The sequence below is a fragment of the Lutjanus erythropterus genome, chromosome 12 (genome assembly GCF_056507025.1).
Source record: "Lutjanus erythropterus isolate fLutEry1 chromosome 12, fLutEry1.hap2, whole genome shotgun sequence".
Taxonomy (NCBI): domain Eukaryota; kingdom Metazoa; phylum Chordata; class Actinopteri; order Lutjaniformes; family Lutjanidae; genus Lutjanus; species Lutjanus erythropterus.
Genome location: NC_139328.1, coordinates 17,885,653 through 17,907,132, shown reverse-complemented (window position 1 = coordinate 17,907,132; position 21,480 = coordinate 17,885,653). Strand labels below are relative to the sequence as shown.

The 21,480-nt window shown below is 38.1% G+C and overlaps 1 protein-coding gene across 3 annotated transcripts; it reads left to right on the top strand.

The window, feature by feature from the left end:
• The first annotated feature begins 1,009 nt into the window (after window positions 1-1,009).
• On the top strand, window positions 1,010-20,168 carry acss2l (acyl-CoA synthetase short chain family member 2 like). 3 transcript variants are annotated; one of them, XM_084731663.1, is made up of 19 exons: window positions 1,010-1,173; window positions 1,300-1,458; window positions 1,603-1,798; window positions 5,274-5,365; window positions 6,160-6,263; window positions 9,003-9,075; window positions 9,245-9,320; window positions 10,627-10,711; window positions 11,724-11,861; window positions 13,193-13,363; window positions 13,497-13,630; window positions 14,732-14,864; window positions 16,107-16,163; window positions 16,450-16,530; window positions 17,250-17,358; window positions 17,566-17,634; window positions 17,831-18,007; window positions 19,409-19,483; window positions 19,624-20,168. In XM_084731663.1, the coding sequence occupies exons 2-19, from the start codon at window positions 1,335-1,337 to the stop codon at window positions 19,749-19,751; spliced, it is 2,022 nt and encodes a 673-aa protein (XP_084587789.1). In that variant the 5' UTR covers window positions 1,010-1,173; window positions 1,300-1,334; the 3' UTR covers window positions 19,752-20,168. The 3 variants fall into 3 exon arrangements, with proteins under 3 accessions (XP_084587789.1, XP_084587786.1, XP_084587790.1); XM_084731660.1 differs by lacking the exon at window positions 1,010-1,173 and having other exon boundaries at window positions 1,180-1,458; XM_084731664.1 differs by lacking the exons at window positions 1,010-1,173; window positions 1,300-1,458; window positions 1,603-1,798 and having other exon boundaries at window positions 5,323-5,447.
• The last annotated feature ends 1,312 nt before the right edge of the window (window positions 20,169-21,480 follow it).

The following is a 21,480-nucleotide window of genomic DNA, read 5'->3' as shown; positions in this document are numbered from 1 at the left end:
AAAAACAAACCACTTGGACATTTCATTTCCTCTGTGGCTGAGCTGTGTTATGTAACCTGAATGGTAGCTCACATTGCATTTTTACCAAAGTAAAACGAGCAGATATTTTTAACGACACATTATTCCATATTATAATATTGAAATGCAATAATAATTGAAGCAGTGATAATATTTTTGTCGAGACTTTCAAAAATTGATGCTACAAAGTAAGGCAAGGAACAAATACAAATGTTTCTTTTGGATGAAACAATATATACAAAAAAGGTAAGATAAAAATTTACATATGTATATAAAACGAAATCATAGAATAAAAGTTAAGCAAAGGCTGACTTGATATGGTTTGATTTGATATAGTGATAAACAGTAATTAAGAACACATTTTTATTTTCAGTGGTGGCCTGGCTATATTAGGCCTATTTTATATATATATATTTTTATTACTTTATATTATGTTCATCATTCATAGATTCCGTTCTAATCTATGAATCTATCATTGTTTTTTAATATTTTTTATTTGACCTATTTTATTTTCTATTATTTATATTCTGCGTTTTATTTTATGTAAGCACTAAGAGTGAAACACACTCTCCTGATGTGTATGTGTGTATGTTATGGGTATTCAGTGTTGATATGGTGCATATTATGTCTTATATCTTTCTAATACATTTCTAAATGGTGTGAAAAAAATGGCTATAAAGCACATTATTCTAAGGGATATAGATGCATGTCTTTCTATCTTGAAACAACTGACAAACTCTCTAAAGAACTAAAGAATGACGTAAAGTAAGTATTTAAATTAATTTAAATTAAATAAATATGGTTAAAGACAATGCCATGAGGATCTGGGATGTTGTTTACAGGGTATCAGTGAACACAATGTTGGTTCCTCCCTCTCTCTCTCTCTCTCTCTCTCTCTCTCTTTTTTTTCTGGAGCACCGACCATCACCCTCCCTGTCAGACAAAAACTCCCTGTGCTGGCCTGACTCCCCAGCATTCATTTTGCTGCACACCTCCTCCTCCTCCTCCTCCACTTCCTTGCTTGGAAAAATAATGCCACCAACAGGCCAGGAAGGGCTCAACCAATGAAAAAGTGGGAGTGCCTCAGAGTGTGAGACAATTGGCTAGTCTGGCCCTAAGCAGACTTGCAGAGAGCCTGCAGCTTCAGGATTAGAGGTGGGTCTTATGTGCGCTGAATGGTGTTGCTTTGGCGCAGGAGGCCTTGTAGTGTTCTTACCTTATCCCAGGAGGATCCAGACAGATCAGCAGTGACTCCAGATTAACCCACATTCTGACTCTCAGATGATATAGGCCCTGTCGACATCTGTCCTTCCACAATGGTTGTGCCTGACTCTCAGGACAAAATGTACTACCCTCCTGATGACATGAAGAGGGATGCTCACGTGCCTGATTTCAACTCCTATCTGGCACTATATAGGAAGTCTCTGGAGAATCCAGAAGGTAGGTCAAACACGTCTGTATTTTTAGTGCAGAGCTTGCACTGTTTCCTTGCATTTCTCCTCCCTCTGAGCCTGTCTGTGTACAGTGTCTCTCTGTGTTTATCTGCAGCCTGTAACATTGACATAAAGTATCACTTCCTTTTAGCTTTCTGGAAGGAAGTTGCTGATGAGTTCTTTTGGAAGAAGCCAGCAACAGGACCAATGATGCAGTACAACTTTGACGTGACAAAAGGGAACATTTTTGTCAAATGCATGGAAGGGGCCAAAACCAACATGTGCTATAATGTCCTGGACAGGCTGGTGAAGGAGAGAAACCTCGGTGACAAAGTTGCTTTTTACTGGTAAGCAAAACATCTGTCTGGAGTGATGGTGATGAATTTTGGCCTTGATGAGAAGCACCGCCTGCAGTTATGTCAAGTATTCAGTCAATAGCAACTGTTGTTTCCCCTGTGGTGACCCCCTGTGCACCAAAGCAAAACCTCAGCCAGCACAACACAGTGTGAGTGTTTTAATGTTTGAACCTTTTGAATCAACAGAGAACATTTAGCAGTTTTTTTGTAAAATATTCTCTGATTTAATCTGATTTGGTTTCACCACATTTTATGATTTAACATTGCAGCAGATTACAACATAAGAAAAGGTAAAACAAGATAAGATAAGATAAGATAAGATATAACTTTATTAATTCAGAGGGAAATTCCTGTACCAGAGACTGCTCCAAAGTTACAGAAACATAAGAATAAAAACAATAGCATTAAATACAAAGTGAAATATAAAATATAAAGTGTATGAGGAGTCAATGCAAAACAAGCACCAAATAGAATAGCAACAAAAGTAAGATAAGTAAAAAAGTAAACTAAGATAAACTAAAATGAAAATGGTATTGGTAATGATATTAAAAGTAATATTTATTATTTATTATAGTATTATTATATACGTTAGTACACCTAATGTAATGATAGTGAATGTAATATAACACATGATATTAAATGTAATTTTACATATGATAATAACAAAAAAAGTAATATTCCACATGATATTAAATGTAATACTGCACATGATAATGAACATAATATATTAAATGTAATAATGTACATGAAAATAATAATGAAAAGTAAGATTGCACATGATATTGAAAAAGTTATAATCTAATATTACTGCAATAAAGTAACACTGCACAGAATATTACCATTATTGTTCCCAGTGTTGTAAGAATCCTGTGAGTCCCATACAAACGAAGTTTTGGATTAAGGCAACTGAAATCCTTCCAAAATCTTCCAGTAACAAAAATCCAATAAGATTCTAGTGTATTGTTTTTAGAATAAAACAACTTGTATTGACACTTTCAAGCTTCTGACTTTCACTAAAAAATGGAAATTACTTTTCAACTTACAGTAGCTTGCTGTTAAAACGCCACACATCATCATAAAAGCCTCTACATTATGTTGTTTCGACTTCGTATTATGGCACATATTTACTCTGTCAACTGAAGAGGCTCAGCAAACAAGAAATAGAGGTGCAAGCTCAGCAGTTATACGGGTTCTATTGAACTGGGCACAGTGTAGACCAGTCATCACCCACACAAGGATCTTAACTGTTTGCATTACATCAAAGCACTTATGTAATATATCTGCTCAAGTGTTTGTCATGGCAGTTTCAGCACACTGTATGAGGAGGATATAGTCAGTCAGCTGGGTTATTATCATCTTTATATTCAAGTTATCAGTGACTGGATGGTTTGTTATGACCTGTTAAACACTTGTATTACTTTTCACTCACACTTTGACCAAACAGCATTTAACTATCTCAAATGATAGGACACTGCAAAAATAAGACACCAAAAAGTATTAAAAAAATCAAATGTGAGTCCTCTTATTTGACTTTACTTGTTACTGCATCTATTATTTGCATTTACAAGAGCCTGCAAGATAACACAGGCTGATAACATGGGATCAATAGATGTTTGCTTTTCAAAAAAGATGTGAACTTGCCAACCACAAATACAAATGTGAGTACTCAATGTTCTGGAGTTTATTCAATCAAACCAACAATTAAAAGGCATCATGAAAGTAATCCATTCCACTGTTTTTCTCTACAACTTTATCTTAAGAAAGTGAATTGTGCTTTTGGTTTAAATGTCAGTATTGACCTTACATGGGAGACTGAGAGGCGTTTCAATGCACTGTGATGACAGATGTCCTGTGGTTTAAGTGTAACCATTTGAGCAAACATTGTTTTTAACAAAGTGGGATTAATACCAATTCTCTATGAGTTTCTTAACCCATTCAAGTCCTTGTAAGAGACTCATTTGTACAGACAAATGAATGCGTACAGTGGATGAGTGCATTATATAAGACACTGAGACTAAAACAGCACAGTAAATCACATGAAATGAATCAGACTAAAAGAAAAACAAAGTCAGGAAAAAGAAAGAGAATAACAAATGAAAGACTGAGATTTATGTTGCATATACAAAAACTGCACAAAGTCCAAATGCAGTGGTAAACACTCAGCATATTCTCAGCTTGTCTTCAGAAGTATTAACTGTGGAGTCCAGTCTGAGATTTTCTGGAATTTGTTCAAGATATCTGCAGCACAGCAGCTAAAAGCAGCTTCACCATGTTTGGATTTATGGCAGACAACCCAGGGGATACTGTAGCAGAAGTATTTTGATTGATTTGGTGATTTATAAATGAGTAGTATTAGTTAGAAAATATTTGACTGAACTGGAGGAGCCTAATGAGCTCAGCTTTATTGGTATTTGTTGGATCTTTAAGCAGCAGCATTCAGAATGAGTGACAGGAGCATTTTTAGAAAGACCTGAGAAAATCCTATTACAGCGGTCCAGCCGACCAGAGATAAAGACGTGGATTTGTTTTCCTAAATCTCGTTTGTATGTAAATTCTCTAATACATGCTATATTTTAAGGTGATAACAGGCAACTTTGGTATTGTCCCAACATGGTCATTCAAATTTTGTGAAATTCTCAGCAGCAGACAATAACAATGGACACAACTTTCAATTATCTTTAGCACACACAAAAAAGAGAAATTCAGTTTTATCCTTATTTAAATATAGGAATTTTTGACACATCTAACCCTTGCTTTGCTGAATGCACATTGAGAGCTAACAGTACGCACTTTGTGTCACATTTTGATTGTTTGAAAAGTGCTATAAAAATTACATCTGATTGATTGATTGATTGAACAGTAGAGATGTGTATCGTTAGGATTTTATAAATACAAATATAGATACACATACTGCTGATCAATACTTTTGATTGATACTACTCACCATAGTTTGATGAAAAATAAAGACATGATATGAAACAATGTGATTGAACAGTTATTTTATTATTACTTGTTTTGCAGAAGTAAGTTAAATTGTTTATTGCGTTTAGCTGCATTTTCATCAAACTGTAATGCAGCCTACATTTTTCAACATTTTGCACGCATTTATGTAATAATTTATTTCACCATCGTCAGTCTGGTAATAAGGTTAATATCAGGTTGTTGCAGTGTTTTGGCTTGTGTCCCACACTAGAAGTCTGCTACCATGCTGTCTGCTGCCCTGTGAAACATTGTGCCACATAGTTTTCCAAACAACTGTCCTGACAAACATCCAAACCCAATATAGACCCAGCAACAACGGGAACAGGTTATCTCCCCAGTGAACTCAGGGGACCTCACCGTGAAACTTCTTTTGGAGGAACCTGCAATGTTTCTGTTTCTTTAAGAAAACAAAACCAAACCCGAGGTTAGCTGTATATAATTAATACATACATTGTGTTTCTTCTCTTGGATGTTGTCTTCTCAGGGTGGGAAACTCACCTGACCACCACCAAACCATCACTTACTGCCAGCTGCTGAGCCAGGTGTGCCGCTGTGCTAATGTCCTCAAGCAAATGGGTGAGAAACTCCTGACCCTCTCTTCTTCAATCTTCAGAGTCTCCATACCTGCATATGAAGAAGTGTATGGTTAAACATATGGGTAATTGCATATTGTTTAGAATTAGGTTTATTGTGTGGCCATGTCTGTGATGCACCTATGAACAGAACCAAATAAGATTGGTCGATACAAAGCTGCTAAGGTTAAGTGGGGAAAAAAGCAATATAACCCAAATATAAAATGTCTAGTTGCAAAAAAAAATGATCCCTTGATCCTTACTAGAAATTGTCTGTAGAAGTAAAATGTTTTAGTAAATTAAGAAAGTAGTGAAGTCATGCCAAAATCCTTGCTTAATTCCAACATTGCTTAGTTCCAATGTGCATTCATGAGGAAAAACAGACACAATTCATCTCAACATTGAAGAGTCTTGTTTTTCTTGGCAAAAGCGTAAAAAAACATTATCACATGATTTAACTTTAGTGTCAGCAGTAGTCCACAGTATATCTCAAGTATACAGGTTTATAGGTATAAAAGTATCATCTAAAATACTTCAAATATTGTGAAATTACAAGAACAAATCCTGGCAGTGTCATTTGGCCCATAACCAGTGTGCTGCAACTCACCAGATATGGCTCTATGCCCAGAATGCCCAGTATGCCCAGTGCACTTGTTGCATATCAGACATACTGTACAGCACAGCAGCTGGACCACATCCAGCATCCTGAAGCTCACCCTAAAGCTACATCAGCTGGTTTGAGTTTAGGAGTAAGTCAGATCAGGCCAAGATGAAAACCTGCTTGTTTCTTTGTTCAAGGCGTAAAAAAAGGAGACAGGGTGTCGATCTACCTTCCCATGATCCCTGAGCTGGTCTACACCATGTTGGCCTGTGCAAGAATCGGTGCCGTTCACTCCATTGTGGTAAGATATGATATACATATGATTAACTGATGTCCAGCCTTTGTTTCACCCATTTTGGAGAAGCAGATGAGTGGGGTTTTTTTCAAGTGGGATTGTATAAGGTCCTTATCCATAGTCAGTGTATTACCTACAGTATATGTCGGTACGTCCCCAGTTTGGAGAAGCAGCAGGAGTACCAGTGTAGGAACCTAAGCAGTAAAATGTATTTTAGCCACCTAAAAAATCAGTTATATATAATTATAATAATAATAGAAGTTCACCACTTTTCCTAGCCATCAGCTAGCCTTTTCCGACTGGAAACCGCTGTTATATAAGTCAAATATAGTTCTCTCAAAAGCCACCAGAGTTTTTTGGCAGGAACAGTAAATTTGATCCACTGGAGTTGCCACTGCTTCGATTGACTCGACCCCTTTTGGAACCTCAGTCAACTTCCTGTTTCCTGTATTTAGATATTCCTTAACATCTGATACTTGTCATCATCCGTGAGAGATTTTGCAGTTACAGTCAACATGCAGGTCAGCAGTGTTTGCTGCTTTGACCTCATTTCTAGGAGAAAACATCAGCTGAACCTGAGTTTTTGCTTCTGTTAGTCCCGACTGCTCTGCTCCTGTAGTTATCAGCTGTTCTCTGTGTGAAAAGAGCGCTGGCACCACCTGCACTCAATATATGGGTCAGACATTTACTGGCTGTATCCAGCTTGGGAAGGCATCAGAGTCAGTGCAGATTTGCAAGCAAGCCAGCACTATTTTAGCTTTTCAACCTTCCCCATCTGTGCAAAGGTTAGTGTCCCTGTTAAAAATATCTCCAGGCTGCTCTGAGGTGGGTTTGTTTTATAACTTGCACAGGCCTGTTTTTGGCAGACGTACGAGTGAGCGACCTTGTCTCTGCTTGGTCATTGTTGTAAATGTTCCACCTTATGAGTTTTTGTCACATTTGATATGAACATCACAACATCTTAAGGATCTTTGGTGTGGCGCCAGCCTCTTGGATTCTCATGTGACTGTTAATATAATTCATAAATTATCTTGGCATGAAATCAAACAATAGATGGAGCCAGGCAGGACAGCCAGTGCCACTCATACAGCGACATTTTGAGTCCAGAATCGTCAGTGACCTGATTCATAATGCTGTCATCAACACTGACACTTTATACTCTGTGAACTATTAGCCCTCACCAGAACACAAGCATCTGGCAACAGACGGAGCAAATGACAATCATATAAAAGATTAATTATAAATGTCTGGTTCATTATGTAACATTGAACAAGGTGACTCACAATCTCCTCTATACATGATAATGAGAAGGAACAGCATGCACCAAACTGTTTTTGCTTTAAAGGGATAGTTTGGATTATATAAAGTGGGGCTGTATGAGATACTACTATCTACTATCTATAGACAGTGTATTGCCTGCAGTGGATGGTTGTGATTTCCAATCAGAATAGGCTCTCTGATGGCAAAGTAAAGCAGTGAGAATAATCTAAAGGTAGCATACAATTGAACCAATATTTATTTTCTTTTTGGTGGGCCTTTTTTATGTAGTTAAATTTTTTTTGTTGTTGTTGTTGATCCTGTCCACGGCAGTACATTGCTTACCTGTCCGGCTGATTTTCCAAACCACCATCTACTGAAGCTAATGCACTGATTATAGATAACTACATCATACAGTACAACCACACTTCAAAAAATCTGAACTATCCCTTTAAAACAAGACTATGTAACTCTGGCTGAACTGCAGCCACTGTGGCCACGAATATGATATTGGTCAAAACCCCTGAGCGCACTGAACTGAGCAAGGCTGCATTTTATTGCTTACGAATGAGATTTTCAATTTGTAAGATGAAGAATATATTACTTTTCTCTTTCAAAAGTTATGCCATCTTGCTTTAAATGTAAGTTGCCAGTCAAATCTGAGACACCAGAGCTTGATCTGGATTTTGTAAGAAGGATGTCTCACCCTCCACTGGTGTTTAAAAAAAAGTTTAGACCACATTTATTGGGTTAGGCCAATTAAAGTTTAATTCCAGTTTATTACAACCTGGGATTCTGGCTATAATGGCTATGATGAAATCTAACTAGAAATGAGTAGTTGGAGGATAATACAAGTTGTTTTGACAACTTTTTTGCTTATTTTTTTTTAGACAAATGTATTTGATCTAGCAAATTATTCAAAAATGTATTTATTATGGCTGTGCCCACGTTTCCTGTGCAATCAGGGATTATTACCAGCATTCTGGTTGTTCTCTCTGTTTTGATTTTACCTCCAAATAGGGCTTAATTGAAACATGATCAACATCGCAATTTCGCCAAGTGCGGTGTCCCAGAAGCTGTAATTTTTTGATGAAGGTAAAATGTGTCCCAACATACAAATTAAGCATTGTAGTGCTACAGAGATGCCCTGGTCTGCCATCATATTCTCCAGATGTGAGAGAACATGCTTGTTTGGTGCAGACCCCAGCAAAATCACATAATCTTTTTAATGTTTTTTTAACTGAAATATAAAATATGACCATTTCCTCTAAAATCATGACCCATATCGCAGTTGTAATATCTGTCAAAATAATTTTAAATCATTTTTGGAACATGTTGAGCCCTACCTCCTAATAAAGTGGTTTAAATAAATAAAGAATAGAAAACAAAACTATGATTCTACGACTGACATTGTAATAAACCAGATTTACCTTTTAGAGGTCTAAAGTGAGACAACTTCCCTCCCTTTTTTGTCTTTCACATGTTCAGTTTGCAGGTTTCTCCTCTGAGTCTCTGTGTGAGAGGATTATTGATGCCCAGAGCTGCGTCCTGGTGACAGCAGGTAGGTCCGGCAGCAGCACCAGGATGTGATGTGTCATAGCTCTCAGGGGCTGTAAAGATGGCTCTTAAGTTGTAAAGTGACTCAGTGTTTAAATATCTTTACCTCATCATCCGTCTCTGCATCGACCCGTCTCTCACTCCCTGTCCCTCCATCTATTTGTGACATACAGATGGTGTTTATAGAGGAGAGAAGCTGATCAACCTGAAAGAGATTGCGGACGAGGCTCTGAACAAGTGCAGGGAAAAGTAGGTCCTGTGGACAGTTTCTGTTCTCTGCAACGCCCTTATTTACACCAGCTGCTGGTCACATATGAGTCACTGGACACACACACATGCAGCAAAGACCTATCAAATGTTATCAGGGATGTTGAGGATGTTCACTGCCCAGTTTCCACATTACGGGGTTGCCGGGCAACATGGGGTGCTTAGATTCATCAGGGAAACCTGAGCTGCTCTTCCCCCTTGGTATTGTGAGACTGGGAGGGATGTGAACTGGGAAACAGCACAGTATGCTGGGAATGGTTATCTGGGGAGGGGGTGGCAGAGTATCAGGGGCACAGAAAATGCACTTAGTGGTATCATTTCAAAATAAAACGTATTCTGATATTGTCCATTATACCAAACCCTCATGTCACGTTTTTTGAAGTGGGGTTGTATGAGGTATATATATATAGTGAGTGTATTACCTACAGTAGATGACGGTTAACACACCCACAGTTTGGAGAAGCACCACTTTACCTTGCTGTCAGACAGCCTTTTCTGACAGAAAGTCACCGTTATGTAAGCCAAATGTGTCTCTGTCCAAACCAACCACACTCCATTCACAAAATCAGTAATTTCACCTCGCAGAAGATGGGAGAGCTGGTCTGCTGCTGCCTCGATTGGTTAATTTGTCTGTGTTATTGTGTGAGTTTAGTATTTGAAAAGGGTCATTCGGATTCACCAAAGTCACACAATAACAAAAAAATGAACCAATCGTAGCAGACCAGAGTCTATTTGGTTTGGAGAGAGTGATATTTAGCTTGTATTAAGATGGTTTCCTGTCAGAAAAGGCTGTCTGACGGCAAGGTAATGTGGTGAAAATATGTTTTGCTGGTGACCCTGTCCACAGCAGTACCGTGCATAGCTTCCTACTCCGGTGCTCCTGTTGCATCTTCAAACTGACGAACATCTCGACTGCCATCTACTGTAGGAAATAGTCTGACTATGGATAAGTACCTCATACAACCCCACTTCAAAAATATCTGAACTATACCTTTAATATCACTATTTTCTCCATGATGCATGTCTGCTACTGCTTCTTCTGTTTTAAGAGGGACCCCTCCTCTGTTGCTCTGTCCAAGGTTTCTCCCTTTTGTTACATTTATATTTTAGTGAAAGTTTTCCTTATATGGATAAAGGGACTGAGAACAGGGGGCGATGTTTTGTTCAGACTGTGAAGCCCTCTGAGACAAATATTTATTTCATAGGATGAAATGGACGGGTTGAAAATACATACAAAAAAATAAGGTGGGGAAATGACACTTTTACTCTCCCACCTTTTTCTTCACAGAGGATCATCTTGTGTGACTAAATGCCTTGTCGTCAAGCATCATGCACTGAGGACAAAAAGTGGAGCTGCATGCAACAAACTACAGGTAGATATCTTTGAAGTTACCATCTAATGTTTGAGTTTACAGCTGTATTTTTCAAGCTTAACAGTATCTGTGACGAGTAGTGTGACATAAAGATGTAAAAACTCCAGAGTTTACAATAACACCTCGCTAGAAAATAAAATCTCCAAACTTTGTGATTTTTACATTTAAGTTAAAGTTTTCTTTGGGCTGTTTTTCTTAGCTCATGAAAATTGGACATTTTGGATATAAATTGGTTTCACACAACAAGATAAGTATAAAATATAGACTAAAATGAAAGATCTGTAAAACTAAACGATGTATAAAGGTATCATTCTTTCAGTCTATAAAATCTATTCATTAAAGAACAATAGTCAGAACAGAGTCACATTTGGCACTTTTTAGGCGACTCTTGCGTGTTAATTCATGTCATCATATACTGTTCTAATCACTGCCATACTTTGTGTCTCTAATTTAAAAAAAAAATTACATCATCCAACCATTAAAAAGGTCAGGATTTAAAAGATTCACTGTTTCTCGACAGACTATTCCTTGTATATGAAGCATTATTAAAGCATTTCAGGGCCCCACACTGAAAGGTGAACATGATTAAGTCCACTCCTGCAGCAACATGGACAAAAATAGCTATTCTCCAAAGAAAAGACTCCAAAATTGGCACTGTGCTGACACAGATGCTGAAGACTTCAGGTGAACTTTAAAGCATTCATGTAAAAAAAAGGAAAAAAATCTGTGAAATCAGGCTATAAAAAGAGAAAAGAAAACAATCAGAGGGAGAGCAGCTAACGACAAAAGTCTTGTAAATGTATTTGAACGAGGCCCACAGAGGCTCATGTAATCGTTCTCCTGAGACTGAAACAACAAAAGAGTATCAGCAAAAACACGTTTTCCAATTTAGGATTTAGATTATGCCTTGAGGGGCACAGTAATTTACAGTTAGTTCTAAACTGACATGGCGCTTTATGTAATGAGGAGTTTTATGTGTTTCATCTGTTCCCTGTTGTTTTGGTGTGTTCAGACGCCCTGGGACTCACAGTGTGACGTCTGGTGGGACGAGGCGATGAGAGACTCTCCTGAAGACTGTGAGCCCGAGTGGCTGGACGCTGAGGACCCTCTGTTTATCCTCTACACCAGCGGATCCACCGGCAAACCCAAGGTAAGACACAGGTGTATGTGGAAACTAGTTTTATAGCAGAAGCACGCAGAGTAGCTGAGAAAAATTCCAGGGAAAAAAATGCTGCTCATTTTCTCAGTGAGACCACATGCTTTAAATTACAGCGTCTATTTTCTACTCTAATCAGCCAGTAATGGTGTTTACTGTGCTTGCTTCTACTGGGGATGAGGGACAGACTCAATACAGCATGGTATCGTTATTTGCATGGCAATATTGGCAATATCGATACACAGATGCCAAGTATCTGTATTTTATGAAAAAAATATTAACAATGCAAAGGTGAAATTAAACTTTTTGAGAAAAGGTAATAAATCACTATACATATTATCACAATACTCATTATATCGCACATAGTTTAAAATATCATATTGTGAGATAAGTATCATCACCATTGTATTTATCTCTTTAAACATCTCAAAAGATCTTTAGTGCAAATAAAATCTATTTTCCAAATCAAGTTACCCTCACAAAAACAGTACTGGCACAAAGTCCAGGTGTACTGCTGTATGTATTCTACATGTGAGATGTTGTTTCTTTTGACAAAGTTTTTGTTGTTGCTGTTCAAGAAAAGTTTCCTAATTTGAAAGTTTGTGTGTATTTCAATAAAATAGATTTGTTTTTCCATTTGTCAGTCATAGTTTGGTTAGGTGTCAGGAAACAAAACTAGTTGGTTAGGTTTGTCTTTGCCATGAAGGGTGCAAATAGCCACATTCGCCATTCCACCCTGGGTGCAAACAGCGTTGTTGGCTAAGGACACCTAGAGCAATAACCAACAATATCTACCTTTTAAAATTGCCATATTTTGACACAGTCAAAAATCTAATCCAGCATTCCTCAATGTATACTGACTGACAATTATAATCTTATTACACATTATTTAAACATAATCTCGGCAGATTACTCTGATATAGTTACTTATTTTTTGTAATCTGTTTACATAATCCCAATAACACCTAATCCATTACTACGCAAGACTGCTTTTAAATCATTTGCTGTCTCTCCTTTGAAATAGTATGAACTGATGGTTTTCTGAACTTTTAGAGGCAAGAATTCAAAACAAGAGAGTAAAAAGCACCACAGCTGCATATTTTGTATGTATTACATGTTATTATTACATAAAACACAGGGCTCAGAGCATCAGATGATATGATATCTCACTGTCTTTGTCTAACACACACACACACACACATACACACACACACACACACACACCTGCATACATGTCTCTTCTGCTCCCTTATTTTCACAGAGTGCTTTCTTTGTGTTGACCAATTTTCTCCTCATTCATGTTTCTAACGTCGTGTACGGTACAGGGTGTTCTCCACACGGTTGCCGGGTATCTGCTCTACACATCACTGACCTTCAAGTACGTTTTCGATCATCACCATGACGACGTGTACTGGTGCACCGCCGACATCGGCTGGATCACCGGACACTCCTACATCGCCTACGGGCCCCTTGCAAATGGTGCCACAAGTGTCCTGGTGAGTCTGAAAGAGACTTTATTCCGTACATTTCATTAAAAATCACCACAGAAGACATTAGAAGACACATTTTATAGTGTTACAGATTGTGTTTGTCATTCTTCTTAGAGATGCATGTGCATGTTTTCTCTAGTTTGAAGGTATTCCAGTCCACCCTCATGTCGGGCGGTTCTGGGAGATTATTGAGAAGTACAAAGTGACCAAGTTCTACACAGCTCCGACAGCCATCCGTCTGCTGATGAAGTACGGACGAGAACCACTGCAGAAGTACGAGCCTGCGTCTTCTGAATGCCACAGCAATTCAGAAAAATCTTGATTTTACAGAAGCTACAGCAGGAGTTTGACTTTCAAAAACACAGCTTGACCTTATAGGTGGTCTGTGTGTATTTTTACAGCTTTCATATGGAAATATCCACCTTTAATTTTGAAAGACCTCCTTCTCAGCTCCCACTTCTTATGTAACAGACTCCACAGTGGTGAGCTGAAGAAAGAAACTGTATGAATAATAACGTCGGTGATACTGTGAGAACGTGCCTTTTTCATAGACTTTCAACACTAAATTCACAAGAATCCTTTAACTCAATATAATGCTATCAGTCAAAAAAAGATGCCAGGAAAACTTAGTTTCTCAGACTGTAAACAACATGCAGCAAAAGAAAAAAGTGAAGCCAAAGCTCAATGCCAAAAACTGCATTTCCTCAAGTGGCCACTTGAGGCTGGCTCCAAAAGTGAGTCAATCTTCATGGACCCACATATTAAAATTTCCAACTTTATGGCAGAATTAAACATGTTTACAGCCTGGTACAAAGGTAGTTTTGGTCTCTATTAGCTAATTTCCCTCTTCATGACAACTGTGGGGGGTGAATTTTTATATAACTCACCCCTTTAAATTATATCAAGGCTGAAAGGTTTGCATAATTAAGGGTGTGCCTGCTTTGAGTCACAGGTGGGTACTATTCACAGGTGGCTAGCTGCAAGGTAGACACTTCATTTGTTTCCAACCTCCACCTCTTTGCCCATTTTTGGATTAGCTGGGAGTTAGCACTGCCAAGATGGTAACAGCAGGTGATATTTTTTATTTGGCAAGAAGCAGAAAGAATTTAGCATCACATATTAATATCGAATGACATTCAATCAGTTTGTCTCATTGAGATCAAGAGACCTGAGAACAAGAAACCATCAGACAACAACACAACCAAGATACAAAAACAACACATACTAGATATGGCCAACAGTCAACAGTACACACAACACATGCAGTTGCAATGCAAACAGTCCACCAGTCCACAGTTAACCAGATCAGCGGTCAGTACCACTTAATGATGGAATATATAAAATATCTGAGATAATATTTCACGTCTCTACCAGGTATGACCTCTCCAGCTTGAGGATTCTCGGAACGGTTGGTGAGCCGATCAACCCAGAGGCGTGGCAGTGGTACCACAAGGTCGTTGGTCAGGGCAGATGTCCCATAGTCGACACTTTCTGGCAAACAGAGACTGTAAGTGCCGGCAAATACAATCTGCCTACAATAAACACACATCTCAAATGATATCAAGCCACATTCCAGAATCCTGTTCGAAAGGTTAGAATAAGAATTGTGAATTGTGTTTCTGTAAGGAAACGTAGTGTACCGACTGATAATAATAAGTGTAGATGTGAGGATCGTACAGGTGTTTCCCTTAGATGCAAATAAAATTAATTACGACTACAGAAACAACAAAGCTTTGTGATGTAGGTTGCAATGGCGAAATACAAGTGCGGCCCATGGTGTAGCGATAACAGACCATAAACTTTTAAATTAGACCAGCATGAGCTGACAACAACCAGACCTGAAAACACTGCAGAGCTCCATCAAGTTCAGCCAAACAAGAAACCAAATTAAAGTTTTGTTTATGCCCTATCAATACACGTATATCTGCTGAGGAAGCCCTAATCTCATACACCTTTACAAAACTGAACATTTAACAACACAAACTACAACAAAACCGGCAGTTTAACACACTTTAACACAAGAGGACTATTCTTTGCATATAGCCAAGAAACAGTATAAGACAGACAGTGTACTTAATCATAAAACAATGAGGGTGTACATTTCGATTATATCAACAAATAATAATAATAATTAGTTAAATCATAACTGTTAAAACTAAAAAAAAACAATTAGCAATTATGCGTGCATTATGCAAGTCCACAATAACCCTTAAATAGGCTTATTTTGGTTAAATTAACTTAAAGATTTAGACATTTCTTTAATGCCAGATGCATTTGTTTCTATAGCTTTGTTTAAAATGGCTGTTACATTTACACACCATTTACTTTAAATTATGACAGGTTGGCCCATGTGTGATCAATTCAGTTTAATTTGCCATAGACACTGGTGTTACAATTACGTTATATCACAATGTTAATGAAAGTGAAAACTAATTTGTGTAGCTGCCCTGTGATTAGGATCTGCTCCTAAATTTAACATGTTTTTCCTTGGCCCATTACATCCCTTCACCAACCAAGTTTCATGAAAATCAGGCGAGTAGTTTTTCCATAATCCTGCTGACAAACAGATGAGCGACCAAAACCATAACCTCCTTGGCAGAGGTAATTATAACACTAATATTAATTACATTTAGGCAAAGAAACAAAAGAAGCAATTTACAACTGTGCATATTGCAGCACAGTCAACATAATTAGCACCTAAAAGACAAGTTTTCTGTGCCTCTAAATATCAGTGTATTCCTCTATACAGGGAGGCCATGTTCTGACTCCTCTTCCTGCTGCCACGCCGCTGAAACCAGGCTCAGCTGTAAGTGACAACATCTACTTCTACACCAGTTATCATCTCACAGTCTGGCATGTTTATGTAAATCTTAAACATGTTGGTAAGGAAGGTTTTAACCTCTGTGTGAAAATATATCCATCGATGTTTTGAACTAAGCCAATGCAGGGAATGCAACCTTCTTTTTTCATATAAAACTCTGTTTTTTCCATGTGTAGATTATGATCCAGGTTATGATGTGAATGAAACATGCAGGGGCCGTTTAATGAAAGGACACAGTTATCTCACATTAAATCCACATCTCATATTTCAGAGCTTTCCTTTCTTCGGGGTAGAGCCCACAATCCTCAACGAACACGGAGAGGAGCTGGAAGGCGAGGCCGAGGGTTATCTGGTAAATTTCAGTTCAATTCCATACAACTTTATTTATCCATGTAAGGGCCACTGTGCGCAGCGGCTCGCCATTGCACAGATCAACAGATCAACACACAGGAGAAGAAGAAAAATAATCAGAAAACAAAAAAAAAAAAAAAGATTCAAAGGCTGCAAGATTAAAAAAATATATGTGCTATATGTGAAACTGAGCTCACCTTAACGCCTCAGTTTCAGGTGATATTGTTGGCTGATCAACCATTAGTTTTGTTGCCTGAATATACTTGAGCATATTTTCTATTATTCCTTGTTTCGTTGTTACTTGCTGGCATTATTTTTATATTCTTTATTATTTGTATTACATTTAGCTTCATTGAATAAGAATCAGGTTTTGATGCACAACAATAAACACAGTAAATACTGTAATTCAACAAGCATAAATAGCAAATTGACAATAAAATATGCAAAAATATTATACAGATTTGTACAACTTGTTATTTAAATGAAAACACTGTATGATTTTGTGTAGGTATGTGCAACACTAATTATAGAAGTGATTGTACTACTAGTAGTAGTAATCCTTATCCATTTTATGTTTCTTTCATTCTTTTTATGCTGTTTTATTGTGGTATACTATTTTTTGTGTTGTCTGTATTCGCCTGATTTGACTTGATTGTATTTCTGCAGTTCAGAAACAGTCATACTTCTCTTCTGTTTTGTATTTGCTGTGTTTTGCTGCAGGTTTTCAGGAGGCCCTGGCCTGGAATAATGCGCACCGTGTACAGAAACCACGAACGCTTCGAGAACACTTACTTCAAGAAATTCCCGGGTTTCTATGTCACTGGCGACGGTAAGCCACAAAAATTAGTCACAAAAAGTCAAGTTCTCTTTGCTGCCATAAAGATTGCAAGTAACTTAGGATGAAGCAAGAGTCACATACCAAACATGTGCATCTTGATTTCTCACTAACATACCAAAGAGGCTCTTTAGGGGATAGAAAAAGATGTTGTAAAAACTCTTTCAGGGGTTATGCAACTTGTTTTCTCGTCTCTTTCAGGCTGCAGGCGGGATAAAGATGGTTATTACTGGATCACAGGACGGATAGATGACATGCTGAATGTGTCAGGTACCGTCCTGAGAGGTGTTACTGTCTGATAAAATAAAGGTTATCACAATATTAAACAGTTATTTATACTCTGTCACATCACAGCAATAACTACAAATGGTCTTACATATAACATGTTACCTTGCAGCCTTTTGAGGGCAGAAACCTTGTGTTTATTCATTTCTCATATTTATGCTTTGTCACTCGTGACTTTCAGGCCACCTGATGAGCACAGCAGAGGTGGAGGCGGCGCTGACGGAGCACCCGGCCGTGGCGGAGGCTGCGGTGGTGAGTCGGCCTCACAAGGTGAAGGGCGAGTGCCTCTACTGCTTCGTCACGCTCAAAAACAGCACAGAGTTTAACCACATGCTGGTGGAGGAGCTCAAGAGACAGGGTGAGGCTCGACACTGAGGGGTTACTGAAGGGTTAAAGGAAAAATGCACACAAAATCACGTTAAGTTTGGTTCTAAATATTTTGTTTGAAAGATGCTTTAAAGCGATCAATTTGATTAATTGACTAATTGCTGCAGCTTCTCTCAAATCTTTGCAAGTTGTGAAAAGCTGAATCTCCAGGCCTCTAAAAAAAGAGAATGAAAAATCAGTATTTGGTAGAAATACTAAGAACTTATTCACGTTATGTAAAGTGTCAAAGTAGACAGTGCTCCATTTAAAGAGGCCATAAGTTTGGGGAACACTGGATTAATCACACAGAAGATTTCCAGTAATTTTAAAGTCAAGTCATTTTTAAGCAATAATACCAAATATTTTATGATTCCTGCTACTCAAATGTCTAGATTTGCTGCTTTTCTCTGTTGTATATCATTGTAAATTCAATGTCTTTTGGACAAAACAATCCAACTAGTTTTGGCCAAGTATGATACAGATATAAGCACATATGTTTTTTCCACCCAGTTGCAGAGAACATCAAGTTTATCCTGAGGTGGAATTAGCACATTATCATGCCCACTCTTATTTCTCCATTCCCTGGGGAAAAAAGAAAATTGCTGAGGCAGAGTTGTTTTTTTTCACTGGTGTCCGTTTCACTTTGTTCTTCACAAATTTGTTGTTATGATTAAAAAGACGACTCTTAAGATGGGCGGTTAAATTTGTAGTGTTGAAGGAATATGATTTGGCTCCTCGCATGGCCTTTGTTGTGGAGATTTTTGTTTTCCTTTAGATATTTTTATTCTTGAATACGATATAATACGATCGATCCCAGGAAAGAAATGTGTGTTGAAAAATCTGTTTAGTGTATTTACATCTTATGTTGCAGTATCTATATCACATTTTATGTGAATGCTTGCGTGTATGTGTAACGATACACAAAAATGCACAATTAAAACAATGAGAAAAAATATGTTGAAAAATAGAAAGTAATAAAACTCAGAGGTTGTTCACAGAGTAGCTGACATGCCCATACAAATACCTTTGAATGAAAGCAGTCAGGTTTTGCCTTTTTGACTGGAAAATATACGGATGATCTGAAAGGCAATTGAGAAAAATAATTTTGGAGATCGATTGTCTAAGTCTGATCTAAATTGTTTTCCCTCCTATGTTTATGACAGCTTTAGAAAAGGTTTTACCACATAAATCCCTCTAAGATACTTTTTTTAACATCTGTGAAACAGGTGGGAAAAAATGCTGCCATTTTTTTTGGCAATTTCTTTCCCACCTGTTTCACAAATTAAACTAAAATCATGAAGGAACTTAAAAAAGATTCTCCTGGGGAAACCTTTTTTTGCAGAGAAGCCATAATCTTTGCTGCACTGAATCATTTTCTGTTTTCTTTTTTCAGTAAGAGAGAAAATTGGACCAATCGCCACGCCAGACTTTATTCAAAATGCTCCAGCGCTCCCGAAAACTCGCTCAGGTAACAGCTCAACTCCTCTTGAAACCAACACCCTCCTCCTCTGCTTTCCTTCTCGGTAACATCTGTCTCCTCTTCCTCTGTAAAAATCTCTCTTCCTCCTTGGTAAAATCTGTCCACAACACTGACTCTGCTTTGTGTAGGGAAGATCATGAGGCGAATCCTCCGTCAGATCGCCCGCAACGAGAAGGACCTGGGCGACCTGTCGACCCTGGCTGATCCGAAGGTGGTGGAGGTGCTGTTCAGCCAGAGATGTGAAGCTGCAGCCTGAACACACACTTCATTGTTTCTCTCTTCACGCTATGTAACGGTACAGATTAAGACAATCACCTGGTTCTGGATCAGAGTGTTTGTGTGCACTTTTTGGGACTGAATGAAGGGATCAGAAAATTACACCGCTGGCATTGATATGTTTAAAATTGTTTTATGTGGAGAAAAGAAATTGAAAAAGTATTATGTGTAGACATACTGATATGGAGCTGTTGTTGCTTTGCATTTGGGCCAAAATGTCAAACAAACTAGACTCTGAATTATTATCTTTTATATTTTCTTTAAAGTCTTTTAGTTCCATGTCTCATATCATAAATCTTGAAGAGATTTGCACAGCTTGTTTTTGACTGACAACCGATGTATATTTTCAATCTGTGATACATTTATATGACCTGAGAATAAAGTGTTTAACCCTCAACCTCATCCAGCATATTTAACATACAAGGACTACCGACTGGCAAAACCAAGAACAAACTATTGTACTTGTTTCTTCTCAAAACATTACTAGTTATGTAATTAATGTAATCTGAAAAGATTATTATGTTTTTAGGAAAGTTACAGTTAAATTGCATATAGTGTAAAACAAAAAAAGACAGAGCACATGAGGAAATCTGTGTTTGCGTCTGCAAATCGAACACTAGCTCCAGCTTTGGTCTTGGATTCTGTAAGTTCTCCTTCACACATCACAGCTTTTTGCCTTGTTGTGTCTGGCAAAAAATCACACAGAACGTTTTTTGGCAATCCGGCCTTCATCAGCATGTGCACATGCAAGTATGTGTGTTTAATGAGGGCTGGATAACTACAGATAGATACATGACATAGATAGAACAATCTGCAAACACACACACTGGTCCTTTAATGTTCATTCATTTCTGTAACTGCTTATTCCTGAAGGGTCGCGGGGGGCTGGAGCCTATCCCAGCTGTCATTGGGCGAGAGGCGGGGTTCACCCTGGACAAGTCGCCAGTTCATTGCAGGGCTGACACATAGAGACAGACAACCACTCACACTCACATTCACACTTAGGGGAATTTTGAGTCACCAGTTAACATAGCATGCATGTCTCTGGACTGTGGGAGGAAGCCGGAGAACCTGGAGAGAACCCAGAACATGCAAACTCCACACAGAAAGGCACTGTCCCAGCCAGCTCGGGGATTCGAACTCAGGACCTTCTTGCTGTGCTAACCACTGCACCACCCTTCAATGTTCAATTAAATAAAAATCTACAACAATAGTACAATAATTTTAGTGTATAAATTAATATGGCATCAATTAGACAGATAACAAACGGACAGAGCACCAGGTAGAGTAATACATTTGATCAGACAGGTGACGGTCATTCAGGAGGCAACACAGATTAAAATATGAATTAAAAGGTTCCCATTTCCTAGTAAAATGATCATTAGATCATCTGATTACATATTTATTTTTTGAAGGCTCAAAAAAAAAAAAACATCACATCCTTTGGCCAGGCAAACCAAGAGGGTGAGGAAGGAGATTGCCAGTTAAGATGTGCCAAAAGAGTGTTAAAGGCAATAAGAAACAGAAAGTGACATGAAGTCATTGGGAACAAACTGACTGACAAAGTTATTGGAGTAATTATAATGATGGAATACAGCACCTGTGAGAGCTGACAAAAAGCGCCTCTGGGGTCTGCGGGAGCCCCAGTCTGCAGGATAAGTGTTAATCTGTTTGTTGCCTTTTGTCCTTTTACCTTACCAGCTGATCAA

Coding starts and splice junctions, on each gene's coding strand:
- acss2l (XM_084731663.1), top strand. CDS start 1,335: ATGGTTGTGCCTGACTCTCAGGACAAAATGTACTACCCTCCTGATGAC. Junction 1,459..1,602: donor GTCTCTGGAGAATCCAGAAG/GTAGGTCAAACA, acceptor ACTTCCTTTTAG/CTTTCTGGAAGGAAGTTGCT. Junction 13,631..14,731: donor GGACGAGAACCACTGCAGAA/GTACGAGCCTGC, acceptor CGTCTCTACCAG/GTATGACCTCTCCAGCTTGA.